This window comes from Ursus maritimus, unplaced genomic scaffold (genome assembly GCF_017311325.1).
Source record: "Ursus maritimus isolate PB19 unplaced genomic scaffold, ASM1731132v1 scaffold_11, whole genome shotgun sequence".
In the NCBI taxonomy this organism is placed as follows: Eukaryota; Metazoa; Chordata; class Mammalia; order Carnivora; family Ursidae; genus Ursus; species Ursus maritimus.
Window position 1 is genome coordinate 69,813,362 of NW_024423453.1, and position 17,837 is coordinate 69,831,198.

Here is a 17,837-nt window from a genome sequence, read left to right on the forward strand (position 1 = left end):
AGCACCAGAAAGGTTTCCACATGCGTTCCTGAAGTGCTACATGTCTTTATGACTCTGTTTCCACCCAGCTATAAATTACTACCAAAGCCTGGTTTCCTACACTTTCCCCTAGCAGGGTGTAGTGATTAAAAAAGTCTGGCCTCCATGGTCATGCTGGCCTCACTAGTTGTGTGACCTTAAGCGCACGTCACTTAGCTTCTTTGAGCTAGGTTCTTCATCTGTGAATGAATGCAGGCACCTCTCACACAGGGTTTTTAGAAAGCTGAAATGAGATAGCGCATATAATATCTCTGACGTATTGCCAGCCACCCAATGTTCACTCACTGAATTGGTATATGTATTACGCTGTTTACAAAAATGCTTTGTAAATTCAAATATTACAATTTGTGTATCCTGCTTCTCGTCCAGGCATGCCTCTAGAACTCTTACGTTTTTTGTTAATAGTCATGTTTTCCCCCTCAAGACAAAGTAAAAGATACATAGAAAGTGAGTTTGGAAAAAATACTGAAAAATCAGGGTTAAAACTTTTCCATGGGTGCATCATCCAAAAAAATCATTGTTAGCATTTTGGTGTATTTCTTTTCATTCATTTTTCCATATTTATAGTTTTTTTTCCAAATATGGTTGTTGTAATCTTATTGTTTATACAATTTTGTGTCCCTTGTTTAACAGTGCATAAGCATGTTCCTCCATAAACTATTGATTACCATAATTAACTAAATCTTCCTTGGAGTTGTAGATTTACTTTAAAAAAATTTTTTTCAAAGATTTTATTTATGAGAGAGAGTGCGCAGGAGCAGGGGGGAGGGGCAGAGGGAGAGGGAGAAGCAGACTGTGGGCTAAACAGGGAACCCAACACGGGGCTCGATCCCAGGACCCTGGGACACTTAAGGCAGACACTTAACAACTGAGCCACCCAGGCATCCCACAGTGTAGATTTAGATCTCAGTTTTTTCTCTCACAGAACAGAGAGGTCATCTTTGTATGTAGAGACTTTTCGATGTTTAGAATTATTTCTAAAGCATAGGCTTCCATAATTATGTAGGTTTACTAGATCGGAGGATATGAACTATATTGCTAACTTCCCTTTACAAAAAGCAACAGCATCACAGATGTGCATCACATCTGGAATTTCTTACGTCAGAATTATCATATTGAATTTGGAGGATGCTTAGAAGGGTCCTTGGGAAATGCAGAAGCAGAAATTTTTGCTGCTTTTAGATGAGAATCTTTTTAGATCCTTCTTTTTCACAGGGGGTAATTGTTTTTGTATTGCTTAAAATAGTAAAGTTTTTTATCCTTGTCCTGCAGGAAGAAGTAGCTAAGAACTTGTTAGCTGAATTTAACTTGGGTTGTGATGTTCACCAAACTGAGCATGTGTACCGAGTCTATGTGGCCACATTTCTTGGGTTTGGTGGCAATGCTGCTCGACAGAGATATGAAGACCGAATATTTGCCAGCACAGTTCAAAAGAACAGGTAAAGCACCTTGCACTTCTCAGCATTCACTTTCAAACCTAGAGCTCTTCTCATAGAAAACGTATCCAGGCAAAGCAGGGAGACCTCAAGCAGGAGAAGTATACCCACACCGTCAGCTTTCGTCCCCCTTGTCAGCTGAGAAATGAAAGAACAGCAGGATCCTAGCTTTGGCCCTGAATCCTTCCAGGCTCCAAAGGAAGATCTCTCAGACTCATACCTCCCTGGATTAGACTTTCACTGTTAATGTGTTGAAATAGTTCTGAGCCCTGGGTAGTGTATTTCACGTTGCACAGTCCTTGGGAAACTCAGCACCTGGGCCACTGCAGATGTCCTGGAGGCCTGCGGTAAGTGACGAGCAAACTGTCAGTAAGTGATGAGGGAAGTGAATGATGTGCTATTCTGCTGATGTTCTGGAAAACTAGCCTGTGCAGTCATTTAGTGGATAAGACCATAGAGAAATTATTCAAGAGAAAGAAGTGATCTAGAAGTCTAAGTTAGTGCTTTTAAACATTTTTAGCAGTGAAACTTTTAAAAATGAGTTTATGGGCAGCCCAAAATGGCAGCCAGCCACTACCAGGATTTCCTTAAGCTCTGGGAGGACTGGCCAGTGGATGAGCGCAAATGGGGCTGGGACTTGGGCGCTTACCTGCGGCAGCGAGTAACACAGGCCTTTCAGGAGGGAGAGAATACCCAGATTCCAGAGCCTAAGGCCTGTGGTCAGATATATGAGAGCTTAGCACGACTCCATTCAAACTATTACAAACACAAGTACCCTCGTCCCAGAGACATGGAAGAGTACAAGCTGATCCTGTCCACAGACACCTTGGAAGAGCTTAAGGAAATGAATAAAGGCATGTGGAAGACATTGCAGGAGAAGTTTGCCCCCAGGAATCCCCAGGAGAAGCAGAAGGCCTGGGCTCAGGCTTTATCTCGCCCATGCATCTAAGCATGGAGTCTTGTACCTTGTCATCATAAATAAAACTGCCCTGATTTTTACCAAAAAAACTGAGTTTACAAAAAATTCTGCTACAGAAAATATATACAAATAAATAAATAAAAGCACTTTATTTTTTTAAGATTTTGTTTATTTATTTGTCAGAGAGAGAGTGAGTACAAGCAGTGGGAGAGGCAGGCAGAGGGAGAAGCAGACTCCCCACCGAGCAAAGAGCCTGACACGGGACTCAATCCCAGGACCCTGGGATCATGACCTGAGCCACCCAGGTGTCCCTAAAAGCAACACTTTAATCAGTTTAAATTTATAAGTTTAAGTATATAGCAATTATTTATTTGAAATTGGTCCATAAGAAGAGCAAAGCTGTTTGGATGAATGTCTGAAATCTGGGGTTATATAAAATATCCTATTAATTACTGTGTTTAGTTTTCTTTGTTTTGATGATCAGTTTTGAGGGGGGAAAATATCCCAATTCATAGAGATAAGTGATAGTATATAGTTCCTTGATCAATTTAATCTTAATAAACCTGTGGAGGCCTGAACTTTAAGAAAGACCAAGGCAGAGCCATTCAGTACCACATTTTCCAGAAATTCACATATGTGAATAGGAAGAACAAAAAAAACTTGTTCTTTTTCTGCTCCAGACATTCATTGAATGGTATTAGTTAAGATAATGGTAGTTCCGTAGTTTCTTTTAAATGTGGTATATTTTGGTATAATTATTTTTTATAATAGTCTTAAATAGAAATATTTTGTGTTGATTCAATTAGAACTTTGGAGAAACACCTGCAATGCTAATTTTTACTAATTGGTTTCAATGTCGAGAAACTTGTATAATGGACAGTTCAGTGGTCCTTCTTAATTTAGATGTAGGGCAACTAAAAACAGTAGTGTTGAAGTACATTTGTCTAGTCTTGGACTTTTTTTTTTTTAAGATTTTATTTATTTTTGAGAGAGCGAATGCATGTGAGCAGGGGGATGGGCAGAAGGAGAGAGACTCTCAAGCAGACTCTGCACTGAGTGGGGCCTGATGTGGGGCTGGATCTCACAACCCTGAGATCATGACCTGAGCTGAAATCAGGAGTTGGACGCTTAACTGACCGAGCCACCCAGGCTCCCCATCTTGGACTTTTATAATAATTGTAAACATTAGTCATCATTTTTTACACATTTCATGAATCGAACCTTAAAATGCATAGTTATCTCTTTGCCATCAGTAGCAACTGAGCTTTAGAAACAAGACATTTTTAATTAATGGCAAAGACCTTAATTTATTACATTCAGGTGCATTTTGAGTTGTCTTGATCTTAGGAATAAATAACTTGTCCGTTGAGTGACTGATAGTAATATTTAAACACCTTTTAGGCCCACGTGATATCACGGTATCAGACACTAACGTAAGCCTAGTTGTTGTGAGCTCTTTTCTGTTCCTCAGTTGCTTAGCGGGGAGTAGCGGGGAGTACATGCAGTGGGATGACAGATCTTAGTGCGGAGAAACTGCATCGGGGAGTCAGTCATAAGCGCAGTGCATTTCAGCAGACAGTTAAGATTTCTTTTCCATGGGACTTCTTAGAACCTTGTATTACAATAGAAACTCTCTTACCTGCAGCAATTGGAATCAATAGTTGACTAATTTTTAAAAATCCGTTAAAACAGAGAGTCCAAAATAGAATCAGCCTGCAGGCATTTTGTCTTAACTAAGGTATTCACCTGCCCGTCTTTGCTCCGGACGGAGGTCTTTTCTTGGGCTACACCCGTCATAGCCCTGGCATGCACTGCACCTGCTCGTCTCAGGGTCATTTTGGCTTCTTTAAAGACTACCAAGGGCTTAACAGACATTTGTGAAGCAATTTGATACCAGTTCTCGATTTTCCCCATTTTTTTAGACCTTTCTAATACTGAATTTGACAGCAGTTTTCAAGCACCTTGCCCTTATCTAAGGCATGGAGCCTGGCTTAGACAGGGCCAGTGACTTCTTTCCACGGTCACATTTCATCTCCGTATACTGAAACCCACAAGCTCTAGTGTCAGAACAGGATTGGAAACAAGGCAGTTGCTGGGCATTCAGCTGCAGTGAACTTGAAACCGAGAGATGCGTAGGAACCACTGCTCGGGCTGAGAGCGCCAGGTCACGTTCCAGGGTACAGAAAGCACTGGTCATCTGACGAGATAGCTGTTTCACTGGACCCTGTTGCAGTGTCCACTGTACACACATGTGGATGGATGGTAAATCTCCGAGAGGGGCTCAAGAACNCCTAACCTCCTGATCCCAGAACCCTTTGTCATTCCCACACAACACTTCGCAGAGCTCGCGGTCCACAGAATGTCTTGAGAAACACTGACTTGCAGCTACTTCTTCCAAACACGGTTTTCTGTCAGTCTCAAATCAAGTTTCTCTTTGTCCTGTAGGCTCCTGGGGAAGCAGACTGGTCTGGCTCCTGATACTCCGTACCTGGACCCCTGCTTACCCCTCGACATTAAAGATGAAATCCAGCAAAACGGACAGACCATGTACCTCCGGGGAACAGGAGACTTTGACCTGTGTCGAGAGACCATCCAGCCTTTCATGAATAAAACGAATGAGACACAGACCTCCCTCAACGGGGTCTACCAGCCCCCGATTCACTTCCAGAACAGTGAATTCTATGGCTTTTCGGAGTTCTACTATTGCACTGAAGATGTGTTACGAATGGGGGGGGATTACAATGCTGCTACTTTTACTAAAGCTGCAAAGGTAACCTTCAAAGGAACGCTCTTCCCCCGCATGCTTTTGAGAGACTGGTGTGGACAGTGGCAGCTTCTGTCCCTCCTGCACTTTGAGAGGCCTGGGTCAAGAGAAGGGGAAGGTGGAGGACGGGAGGGTGTAGTACACCCTGTTGGGGATCCTGTTCCCTTGGTTGAGCAAGAGACATAGTCCCAGCAGGAGTCAGAAGTCCCCAGTGAGCTGACTTCGGCCCACCACTCCATGAACCGCTCTGATCATCAGTGGTTTCCAGATGGCAGACTTGTATACTTCGGCGTAATAATGTAGCCATGATCTGGCCACACTCCTGGCAGCCTTCCTGTCCCTTAGATGCCAGGACCCCTGTTCTCTTGTTGGCCCTTGCCTTTCTGACGGTTGCTTAGGCTCTTTCAAGGGTTCCCCTGACCAACCCTGGGTGATGCCCAACTTCTACCTTCAGCCCTTGGACTACAGGCTCTTAGATGGTCTCATCCATGCTCATGGGTCACTGCTACTGCCCATCAGGAAGAGGCTCCAGGGGCGCCTGGGTGGCTTAGTCGGTTAAGCATCCGTCTTTGGCTCAGGTCATGGTCCCAGGACTCTGAGATCGAGCCCTGCATCGGGCTCCCTGCTCAGCAGGGAGCTTGCTTCTCCCTCTCCCTCTGCCGCTCCCCCTGCTTGTGCTCTCTCACGCTCTCTCTCTCCCTCAAAAAATAAATTCTTAAAAAAAAAAAAAAGGCTCCAGTCCTGACCCCTGCCTACTAGATTTCATGTCCCAAAACAAACTCGCCATTCTCTCTCTATTCCCCTTGTTCTATGATGTTGTGTGGGTTAATGGCCATCCAATCCACCTTCCAAAGCTCAGGAGTTCTAGACTTCTCCCTGCCATTCATTCCCACCTCGCTGCATGCACCCCATAATCAGTCAACAAGCATATAGCTTTATGCATAATCATTTCTGAAAGCCTTACCCACTCTGTCTTGCTCTCACTGCCCTAGTGAGGCCTGCAGCTGTCACCTGCACTACTGCACGAGCCTCCCAGTTGGTCTTCTTGCCTCTGGTCTCCCTTCATCATTCATCCCTCACGCCACTCCCGGAGAGTTCTATCGAAGATACAAGTCAGTCTCCTTTCCTTTTTTACGGTCTTCAGCGGCTTCTTTTTGTACCAGGATAAATTGCAAATGCTTTCAAATGTCATCCCCCCCCACCCAGGAGCCTCCTCTCCCCACCTAGCACACCCTTCCTCTCATCACTGCAGACAGCTCTTTGTTCCCCTAACATCTAAGCTACCTCCCTTCTCGTCTTTGTTCACAGTGTTTCCTCTGCCCTAAATAACTGTCCTTGCCTCTCACCCCCGACCGAGTGCTGTTCTGTGTTCCCTGTGGCACGTTTCACCATCTCGCAGAGCCTCAGTTTCTTCATCCTTGAACTGAGGTTGGAATCCTAGCCATGCCAAGGAATGGCTTTAAGTATTACGTTCAGAAAAGGCACTTAGTGCTCAACAAATGTTAGCTATTAATATTATTACAAATAACTTCAGGAAAAGATGGCATCTCTTTTCCTTCTCCTAAGACAGGCCTTTTGTAATCATGTTGGTGTTCCCAGAGCCTTGCACCGAGGAGCACAGACATAGGTACCCACTCCGAACTAAAGTACAACTTCACTTTTCCAAAAGTTTATGACTGTCACAGGCAGTCACGCAGGGGGAAGCTTAAGCAGTTTTGAAGAGGTTGGTCATGGGCAGTAGAATTCTGTATAACAATAAGTAGCATTCGAAGACAGACCAGGCACTGTCTTTGCTCATCGGTAAGTATTTGCTGGAAGCTTGTGCATCTTGTCTTCATGTTACACATAGAAATTAAGCTTGTGTTGCCTAACTGGAAGGATCTGTTTGTCATGAATAGGTATTCAGTAAACTCTTTATAAAATGAAGAAACTGTTAAATCTTTGCCAATGACTGATTTGGGGTGAAATTTCTTCCAGGACTACTGTGCAACAAAGTGGTCAATCTTGCGGGAACGCTTTGACCGAGGACTCTACGCCTCCCATGCTGACCTCCACAGGCTAAAGTAAGCAGTTGGGGGGCTGAGCCCACGTGGTTTCGAGAGCCACAGCCTGGCTTGCTGTGCCTGGCCCCATCCTACTTTTGCATCCTCCTCAATCGCTGTTTCTCCTCATCTACCCTGGACTCCTTTCAAACGGGACAACAGAGACTTGTGTCCAAACATATCTGACAGTTTTTAACTCAGTTTTGCTCTTCCTTCCACCTGGAGTTCCCCTGTTCACCCCTTGCTTGTTGAAGTCCTGGCGAGACCTCAGAGTCAGGTCAGACTCTGTCCCTTTCGAGTCTCCCTCTGCCCATTCAATCAGACTCCATCTCTCTCGGTCTCCAGAGCACACATTATGTCTCCTTAGTGGTGTTTATCAGATTCTGCCTTATTTCATAATTATTTGTTGCTTTTTAAAAATCCTGTCATTATAAGTCATTTAACTACATGGGCCATCTTATTTGCTATCATATCTCATTACTAACTTAGTACTTTGCAATAAGTAAGCCTCCGATGAATATCTAGAATCATAGAATATCAGAGCTAAAAAGGACCCTTCTGCCTTCTCATTTTATAATAAAGAAACTGAGGTCCAAAGAAGTTGGAACTTGCTCCATATTTGTCAGAGAGTACATGATGGAAGGCCTGAGGAAAAAAATCTGTCATGGCAAAGATATAAAATCACACTGAGACCAAGTTTCATGCGTTAACCAGTCTTGGCAGGTGAACTGTTTCGGGTTGTGGGACAAGGGGTACAAACCAAGTCGATCAGCTGGAAGTGCACATGGTTGGTTTGGCTGCTCAGGGTGCTGGCCTGGTGAGGCCTTTGCAGCCACTGTGGCCGCGGGGGAAGGCCGTCTCGGTGTACGGTTCATTTTGACAAGTAAATGAATCCCACCTATGTTTGTGCTTGGTGTTTGTAGGTATCAGTGCTTCAAATCGGCCTGGATGTTCGAGGTGTTCCACAGGGGCTTTTCGTTTCCTGTCAACTATAAAAATTTAAAGACAGCCTTACAAGTTTATGACAAGGAGGTTCAGTGGACGCTCGGAGCAATCCTTTATAGGACCCGTTTTTTACCCTTAAGGTATGGCTATGAATTTGGTAACAAGAATCAAACAGAATAGGCTTTTCTGCATTACGATACAGCATAGCAGCTGTGGTTGCGGGTGTTTGGGGTGCGCGCTGGCCGTGGGCTGGACTATAGACCAAAGTTTGACTTTGGTTTTCCCCACCCATCCCATCACATGCAGCACAAAAGTGTTTGATTATTCTCAAGCGTCTTTCCCTAACCCCTGCACAGAAGGACTAATTCTGGGGTTCTTTACCTTTATGGCGTTGGACTCCTCCTCAAAATATTATTCTTAAGGTATAAAATAAATAACATAGGATACAGAGGAAACCACCGTATTGAAATATATTTATCAAAATAATACAGAAAACATGTCTGTAATATAGCAAGATGTGTTCTTTTTTGTTAACACGTGAAATAACCAATCTGGCAGCGGAGCTAGTACTTCTGTAATTTCAGTACAGTGACGTGTGTCGATATTTTGAGGCATCTGCAAACCACCACAGTGTGATCTAAAAGATCTTCGAGCTTCCCCACGATCAAAGTCACAAGTACTGCTGACACTACGGTAGTTGGTTGTCTGCATTCATGGTTAGTGGAAATGCCAGTCAGAGATTGGCCGATAAAGATGGACCTTTTCCCCAGTCACGTTCACAGACCTGGCTGTCCGCTGACCCCAACAAGAACCCCGGGGCCCTGATAAACGAGGAATCCGCTTTTGCGGTTTTCCCCCCTTCATGTAATTGAGCGTGTCCCAGCAGTCCGTTGAGCTGGGTTACCTGCAACCATTGTGAGTGGTGGGTATTGCTGCTCACAGACCGGTGCTCTCATTCCACACTGGCGTCCACGGGCTAGTGAAACTGTCACCGTTCTTTTACATTTCTCTGATTGTTGTTGCCCGTGTGACAGTGACGGTAAGGGCTGCAGACTCACGAGTGCACCGTCACGTGCTCTCTTGTTAGTACTTACAGCCAGCCTCTGTGAGGCCACGTAGCTTCCACCGTAGAGGTGAGGAGGCAGAGTGGCAGAGACGGCGGTGCCAGTTTCTGTCTGCAGCGCCGAGTCCTAGAGCAGCTCCCTGCGGCCCAGGTCCTGCGCACGTTGCGTCGCGCCGCTTGCCCGGTGAGTCCCGTTCTCTTACCGCGCTGTTTGCTTTTGTTTCCCTGCGGCCAGAGATATCCAGCAGGAGACCTTCCGGGCCAGTCACGCGCACTGGCGGGGCTTCTCCTTTGTCTACAATCACTACCTGTTCTCGGGCTGCTTCCTGGTGGTCGTGCTGTCCATCCTGCTCTACCTGCTGCGGCTCCGGCGCATTCACAGGCGGACGCTGCGCAGCACTTCCGCCGCCGCGCTCTGGCTGGAGGAGGGCCTTCCGGCCCAGAAGATGGCCGGGAGCCTGTGAGCGCAGGGAGAATGTCCGAAGGAAAAGCCATTTTGCCTCAGGGTTTCTCCTCTTTATTCTCATTTGGTGGTGTTTTTTCTTTCCCTTTTTGTTCCTTGAAACAAAAAGAAAATCCATGGTTTGTAAGCTCTGCTGTCCCAGAAGTATTGCGTGTAGCCGTCTGTCTACAGCTTTCAGTGGAGGAGCAGGGGGACGGGAGAATCACTGCGCTCCTGCTGCATAGGATAGCTACTAAGATTTTCTGTTGTTCTTGGAGGTACGTTAAATTTTAAACAGATGCACTTTGGTATTGGAGGGAGTGGCAGAGCTGTGTTCCATCAGAGGAGGTAGCGCTGACGAGTGATGCTTTCTGTGAACCGGAACCCGACTGGCTGAATCATAGTCCTCTTTTTGACTATCTCAAAAGCTCCGACCTGCACGGGGTGATGTGTAGTTTCTATTTATTGTTCAGGTCTGTCACTGTATGTTTTCTTCGTAGACTTAAAAAATCAAAACCATTCATATCCAAAATAGAAATATAGGTACAAGGAGGTAACTATTTTTAAAATCAATAGTCTTGGAAGATGTGAAATAATGACTAGAGCAGTGTGTGTGTGTGTGTGTGTGTGTGTAAAAGAGAGAAAGAATGTAGGTGTGAAAGAATGAATGTGTGTGAGAGAATGTGAGAGAATATGTGTGTGAGAGAGAGAATATGTGTGAGAGTATGTGTGAATATGTGTGTGAGAGAACGTGTGACATGTTTTTTTGTGAGATGTTTGTGTCAGTGTGTGTGTGTGAGAGAGAAATGGTAAAGAGGATGAGAATGCAGCGCTCTTTCTTTTAAAAACACACACTTCAGAATTTATTGTTTCATTTCTTTTTATGTAGAAAAATCCCCATTACCATTGTCTTTCCTGACCACAGGTAATGAGTTTCTCAGTCCACCTTTCAGCAGCCCAAGAATATTATGTCTTTGAGTGAGTTGGAAAATCCATCAAGTTTCACTGGTTTCGATGTCATTGCAACGGGAGCTAGTGCCTACTGACAGGCAGACACGTCAGCGTTTCTTAGTGGTACATTTTTGCTGGTCTAATTGCGCTCCAGTTTCTTCCAACTTCAAGTCGCTGTTCCCCTCCTTAATGAAAAATGGTCTCAGCAGTTTTATCTTGGAGACCCCACACTTAATTTGACCAGTTGTCTTTCTTACAGTCATGGTTGAGGCTATGGGTGTAATGTCACTATAAATCCAAACTAAGAGAAGGGTCTGACTTTAATACAAGAAATAAACTCATATTTTGAGAGAACAAGTTCAACATTTTAAACAAAAACCTAAAGAGAGCAACTGGATTGGCTTATGTGAGATCAATTGTTTTTCACCTCTTCATTTAGTTTAGAGGCTTTGGGAATTCTCATACCTAGTTTTTTTAGATGAAGTTCTTTTTGTGAGTGTGTGTGTGCACACATGCTATTTCTTAATCCCAGAACAGTTAAATTCATCTGGTTGGTAGCAAATATGTATTTTGAGAACCAACAGCTGCTTCTCCAGACATCATTCATTAGAGAAAGGATTCAGATCTTGAAGCCCTTCTTTTACTTAAAAAATTGGATTTTTATCTTGTTTATTAACTATCTAAAGCAGGGCATACATCATAAGTGTATTGATGACTTGAAAAGACCACAAATATATAAAAGAAAGGCAAATTCTCTTTCTCTGCTCTTCAAAGTGAATATTCTAACAGAAAGTGATTGGCAGAATCTTTGTCTCTCGGATATCCAGAAGGTCGGAGGAGCTCGGTAGTGGTACAGCCTCTGATGTGTGCTCTTATGTTAGAGAGGAGAGAGGTAAATGTCCCTGTGGAAGATCCAGCTTCCAAACGCTGGTCTCCAGCTCTTGAAGGGCTTGGTCCCTGGTAAACACTGTTCCTTATCAAGACCCAGCCACAGATGAGCTGTGTTTTAGATACCCCAGGAGTAGAGTGAGCTGGCGTGCTTCCCCTTGAATCCTCGGACGGGGCTTGTTCTCTAGACTGGGTGGCATCAGTGGTGAAGAGGAAGTGTGTTTACACTTGAGCTTTTCTACCGCCATCCAGGTAGTAAGTAACCTGGAAATGAAACTTTTCAGGCACCTTGAGTATGTGATTTTGCCTTTAAAACAAGGCAAGGATTAGCCAGCTTAGCCCCAGATTTAAACGGGCCCAAATTAAGACTTCCTACCATAAGTAGCCACCTTTTAAATAAAGGGTGCCAGTTTGGTCCAGGTCTGTACCATTCGGGGAGCAGAATCGAGACAAATAGGAGTTCTGCTGTACTGGTCTAAGGATTCCTCGGCAAGGACCTACCTCACTGTCCAAAAGAAATCCCCAAAGCAGGGTTCCGAGGTCCAAACAGCATTATACTTTACATAGTTAAGTGCCCATGTTCTCCTGCCAAAGAACTCTTTGGCAAACTGTTGGCTACAGGGAAAATCTAGAAGACTCTTGAGCTGCGAGTCGTTTTTCAGTTTTGAAAGGGTTGTTAAAGAAAAAGAAGACTATGCAACAGAGACTATACGTGACCTGTAGAGCCTAAAATATTTACTAAACGTCCCTTTACAAGCAAACGTCCCTTTAAGATGTTCGCTGACCCCTGCACAAACAGCTCCATTCAAGAAAGAATATGTATTGGCATTCTCTTAATTCAGGAAGCTAGTTACCGTTTGTGGGCATGGAAAGACAGGCAAGAGAAGAGACCAAACTTTAATCTTAAAATATTTGAGTATGCACCAGAATTCCACTTCTTTATTTTTCCCTTTAGATTCTTTTTTCTTTTTTAAGATTTTATTTATTTATTTGACACAGAGATAGAGAGCACAAGTAGGCAGAGTGGCAGGCAGAGGGAGAGGAAGAAGCAGGCTCTCTGCTGAGCAGGGAGCCCGACACGGGCTGGGATCATGACCTGAGCCGAAGGCAGACGCTTAACAGACTGAACCACCCAGGCGCACCACCCCCCGCCCCTTTAGATTATTTTCAAGATCTGTTTTCTCATAAGCTGGCAAACATGCCCTACCCCACAGATTTAAAAAGTGCTGTTTGAGAGGGCCCACTATGTGATGCTGAGAGGGCTGTGTTCTTGAGAGGATCGCACATGGGTCTTTATGATGCTAGGGAGGGCCAGGCTGTGAGGCAAGTGTGGGAGGAGCTTAATTCAGGAGAAGAATTCATATCAATTAAGGGCTGGCCAAGAAGGCAGGGAACTGGGAATACTTGGAATAGGACACAAAAGAAATTGGACCAGTGGAAGCTTGCTAAGAGCCTTGTGGAAGAAAAGTGCTTTATGTTGAGCCTTGCTGGAATTGTGACAGAGGAAACACTGTTGTCCCATACTCCTACTGTGCGATGCTTCTTTCTAAACCTCCCGAGGACACTAGCAAGGATTTTATAGTCCATTGAAGGACATCACAGTAAAAGGACAAACATACCCATTTGTACTAGTGCTTTTTTGCATATTTTCGCACTAAACTGCTAGCATTAGGCCTGGGGGTAAGCTGGAGAGGCTGCCTGCGGCTAGGCCTGCCCCCCCATCCCCACCCCAGAGCCTGGGAAGGTCGCTCCTTGACCTCCCATTGTCCACATACCTGTGCACTCAGGTAGGCAAGCTCTAGATTGACAGATACTTAAATTTTAAATATCAGGCCTGCATAGTTTCCTTTAGAAGAAGCATGTGTCACTTAGCAAGAAACTCAAAAAGGCAAATGTGTTTTCTAAGCTTTAAAAAAAAAATCAGCTTTAGGATTTTGTGTGGTTATGTGCAATGCAGCAGAACTACCTACACACATAAATTATTTCGTTATTTATTTCTACTTCGGTGTTTTGTTTTTTATGATACTGATTTTCCTGTTCAGTAATGAATGATGTGACCAACCCAGGAGAATTCTTTGTTCTGTTACTGAGATGATATTTTACAGTTAGGAATTATAAAAACTAAGGGAGAACTTCTAAATGTTTGGGTTTTTTTAAATTTAAATGATGTTTTCCATCCAAGGTAAGAATAATTATTTTTGGGGTATTGTAGTGTCATATCATTTTCCATGTTCGGCCACCTCATGTTGCCACACTTAAATACAATGGGTGTCGAGAGCCAATAAAATCAAAGCTCATCTGCTGGCCCATAGACTCTGTGTGAGCTTGCTTTCTTATGACTGAAATAGATTTTTCTCTGCTGTTCGAATCTGGTTACCTGTTGAAATGCTTAGTTGAACTTGAATCTAAATTCAGTAAAATAAATCGTCTGAGTCTGACTTCACACACTTGCTATATTTATGTGCACATAACGAAGCCCTGCTGTCTGGGTTCTGGAGGGAATGTTCTCTGTGTCCTGCAGCACAAAAGCCAAGCATTACCCAAGGAGAAATATTTACCAAGGTGTAATATCCACCCGTGTGTCAACAGTAAAGGCCATGTGAGACAACTGTTGATAGGGTTATCATTTTAGAATACCTGTGAACTATGAATATAGCCCCAAAACTGAAATTAACCAACTTTTATGCATTTGTTCTTATAAAGAGCGATTACAATGCTAACTTTATATTACACAATTCTGCAGTTAGAGCTAGGCTTAAAGTCACTGGCTTACTTCCAGAGAAATGTGAATCTCACTCTTGTTAGTAGTAACTATTAGAAACTACAACTCTCTTTCAGCTACTTGAGAATATATAAAATAGAGGTTTTCCCTGGGGTGGGGGGGGATGGGCGTGAGGCATAACCCAAAAAACAGATGATAGAGACAGATGGAGAGGAAAGAGACCAGCTGTTAACAAAAAGAAGAGCCTAAGAAATATGTCTGGGAAGGGGTGAGGGACCAGCAGAGCAAAATGGGAGTGCCAGGTGAGCACAGAGTCACGGGGCTCGGAAGGCAGGAGGAATGGGATGATAATGTTGAAAGAGAACGGACTGAAATAATTTCTGAGGTAGTATAGTAAATGTAGGTCTTTAGGCCTGAGGGTAAATACACGAAATAGTCAAGCACATAAAGATGTCTTCAATTTTACTCCACTTGATTGAAGAGAAGTACCTGTTTCCGACCACCGCCATGTTACCAGGGCTGAAAGGCAGTGGTTTGGGATTTTTGTTTGTCTGTCACCTGTTCACATTTGTCCCATGAATCTGGAGTGTACCAGTAGCTCTTTTTTTTTTTTTGAGATCCTGAAATGCTGATGGTCTGCACAGGTTTTGACACTCACACTGGTCTGGGAGCAAAGACGCAAACGTCATCTCTATCACAGTCAGACTCTCTTCTTACGGAAGGGTCACCAGAGGACAGAGGAGTGTCCTTTTATCCCAGAGGCCTACATGGCAGATTGGGCCATTTGCCTGGAGCATCAGCGTCTGCATGAAACCAAATACCTTGAAGTGTCCTCCCAGCCCCACCTTGTCTGAGAGCCCAACGGCCTCACTGGGCCACCTCACCTCCTTGGAACAAAAGGAGAGGTGACCTGTTGAGGCATTTTCATTTGTTCTTCACAAGCTGTTCGTTCCTCCTGCCCGGTGCAGTGTTGCCTCCGTCTTGAATACGTCCATTAAGGCGGACTAAGCCCTTCCACAGCCCAGACGGGGCACTCTACCTTTCCCCATCACCCTTGATCCTGTTTGGCAGGTGAATTACCTCTGGGCTCCAGACTTCATGGCCACTTAAACATTTCTGTCAACAGCCTGTTGTGTGTCAGAGACCCAAATAAGAAGCCTAAACAAGAAAACCCAACCTTCAGAAGGATTTCTGCCCTGAGAAAAATACCAAAGGCTCCTCACAGAAGATAATGGTGATGGTCACAAAAAGACCGGCATCTTGTCTAAATACATATACTCAACTAAATGGAGGGAAAAGGAGACTTTTTTTTTTCTCCTGGAAAATGGAGAAGGGGGTAGAGTTGGTCTGTGGCCAACAGGAGACAGTCTCCTGCTCATTCCCCGTGTGGGATGAACTCTTTCACTGTATTATTTCTAGAAAGCACCCAGGCCGGCTCTTCTGGCCATTCTCACAGGCTTATAATTGGTAGTTTTGATAGCACCTTTCACCTTTTTTGGCCTCTATGGTCCTCAGGGTTTGAAGTGGGCAACTTTGGAAAGATGAATCATGCTTTCTGCCTGTGATTTCACAGCTTCAACTCCAAGAACCACACCCCACACTTTCTCCTAAAATGCCAGCTTTTCCACCAGCACAAGCTTTATTTATTACCTAGATCTAAGATTCAAAAAGGCCGAGACACGTAAATATTTAATGGGTTCTACTTAGCCTTGTGAAGTTTTTATTCGGTCATGGCAGCACAAGAGGATTTTCTGGAACTTCCTGGCCTTTCTCCATTCTGTTCAATTACATGTCTAAATCACTTTCAACCTTCTGTGGGCCCATGGTCCGTCAGTGTGTCTGCCGGCCCTGAAGCTCCTTGCACGTGGGGTCATGATGTGTTTACTTCCTGTATTTTTATATTTATAACTAAGGCGGTGAAGAAATACTTTGTAACATATAGTTCTTCCTAAATGTACTAATCAAAATCTGGTTTCTTTGTCACATCACCACTTTAGGTTCCCAGGGTTTGTGAAGCAGATCTTTTTACAAATCATTCATTCTCCATCTGCCTTCTTCTTTCAGGATCACTGAGCTTAGTGCAGGTTTAGCCCTGCACTCGGCATGATTCGCAGGGGGACACAGGCTCCAGCCTCTCAGCGACCCCTCCGCTTCCTCCTCCCAGCTCGAAGCTTACTAAGGGAGTGGTGCCTTTTAGAGCTCTGTTTACAAAAACTTAGGAAAATCAAAGTTACTTCAGGTGGCTTCCTTTCTTCTTAACCCATTCAGTCCTGAAGAGAGAAAGAAACCTCAGAATCAGGTAGAAGTGAGTAGGGGCAAAGTAAAAGATGGATGTTCTCCAAAGCCAGCTTAGAGGAAATAATTTCTGTATATTGATCTTACTCTAAGCATAACTTCAGCTTTTTTTTTTACTCAACCCTTAAAAGTCAGTCACTTTTTAACCCCGCCCCCCACCTCCTAAAGCACCAAATGTAAGGGAGAAAGGATGAATAAGGAAATATCAGAAGAGGGGCACCTGGGTGGTTCAGTAGGTTAAGCATCTGCCTTCGGCTCAAGTCATGATCTCAGGGTCCTGGGATCCAGCCCTGCGTCAGGGTCCCTGCTCAGCAGGGAGTCTACTTCTCCCTCTTCCTCTGCCCCTCCCCTGCTTGTGCTCTCTTCCTCTCAGACTCTCCCACTCAGGCTCTCACTCTCTCAAAAATTTTTCAAAAAAAAAGGGAAGAAAGAAAAAAACACCAGAAGTAAGGATTTCTGTTCAACAGCCACCATAGTCATAGCTAACAGATGGCAGACCAAGAAGGTATTTGCAGTGACTAAAATTGACAAGGGATTAATATATATTTATAAGGTTTCTTGCAAATCAATAAGAAAAAGGAAGAAGAAAAGTGGGCTATGGGTCTTAATAGGTGGCTCACAGAAGGGCAGGCCCAACTGGTTAACAAGAAGAGATCAATGAAGGAGCCAGAGAAATGCAAATGAAAATAAAGAGCCCCTCTAATGCCAAACTTTAAGGGTCAGCGGTGATGTGGGGACAGTCACTTCTGTATTGCTGGGAGTGAGGTAAACCGCTGCAGGCGCTCTAGAAAGCGAACTGGAGGCGCTTTAAAACTTGGCTGTGCCTATGTCCAAGGGCCAGTGCTCCCTGGAGAAATGTCTACTGGGCGCCGTAGGGCAGCTACAGAGGGATGCTCTCGGCAGTGTTCCTCAAGCTGCCGTGGCTGGAGGCAAGTGCGCGCTTGGGTCCGTAAGTGGCAGGTGCCTACAGTAGACTACTATACGGCTGTTACAAGCAAGTACAGCAACATGGGTGGATCTTGAAAACAGTGTTGAACACTTAACAAAGAAATGGGATTTGTAGCATATGCCGTTATGTAATTACGGCACACAACACTGTGTCATGCGGGTGTGAGATACACCCTCTGGGCATCTCTTGAACATTAAAATGGATGTTTTGAGGACACAGATTGGTTATGGCAGGAGGACAAAGGATAAAACTGGTCTCTGTTTTCGGCTGACCAACCACAGCTGTTTGCCCAGGTCTTTCCTGGTTTTAGTCCTAAGAGCCTGATGTCCCAGTGAAGCCTCAGTTCAGGGCCAACAGGGATGGTTGGTTACCCTAATCCCAT

At 44.4% G+C, this 17,837-nt stretch overlaps 2 protein-coding genes across 4 annotated transcripts in view; both read left to right on the forward strand.

Annotated features, from left to right (window-relative positions):
• The window catches only part of ENTPD4 (ectonucleoside triphosphate diphosphohydrolase 4), a 34,733-nt gene extending 24,935 nt beyond the window's left edge, over nt 1–9,798 (forward strand). For all 3 annotated transcript variants that reach the window (XM_040626498.1, XM_040626500.1, XM_040626499.1), the window contains exons 9-13: nt 1,312–1,478; nt 4,840–5,164; nt 7,136–7,221; nt 8,124–8,285; nt 9,444–9,798. In XM_040626498.1, coding sequence (XP_040482432.1) covers nt 1,312–1,478; nt 4,840–5,164; nt 7,136–7,221; nt 8,124–8,285; nt 9,444–9,672 — 969 coding nt within the window. In that variant the 3' untranslated portion in view covers nt 9,673–9,798. The remainder of the gene's footprint in view (nt 1–1,311; nt 1,479–4,839; nt 5,165–7,135; nt 7,222–8,123; nt 8,286–9,443) is intronic.
• Nucleotides 1,485–2,501, forward strand: LOC103673307 (ubiquinol-cytochrome-c reductase complex assembly factor 2-like). Its single transcript, XM_040626501.1, has one exon. It carries the CDS (start codon nt 2,035–2,037, stop codon nt 2,422–2,424), a length of 390 nt encoding a protein of 129 aa, XP_040482435.1. The 5' UTR covers nt 1,485–2,034; the 3' UTR covers nt 2,425–2,501.
• Nucleotides 9,799–17,837: the final 8,039 nt, after the last annotated feature.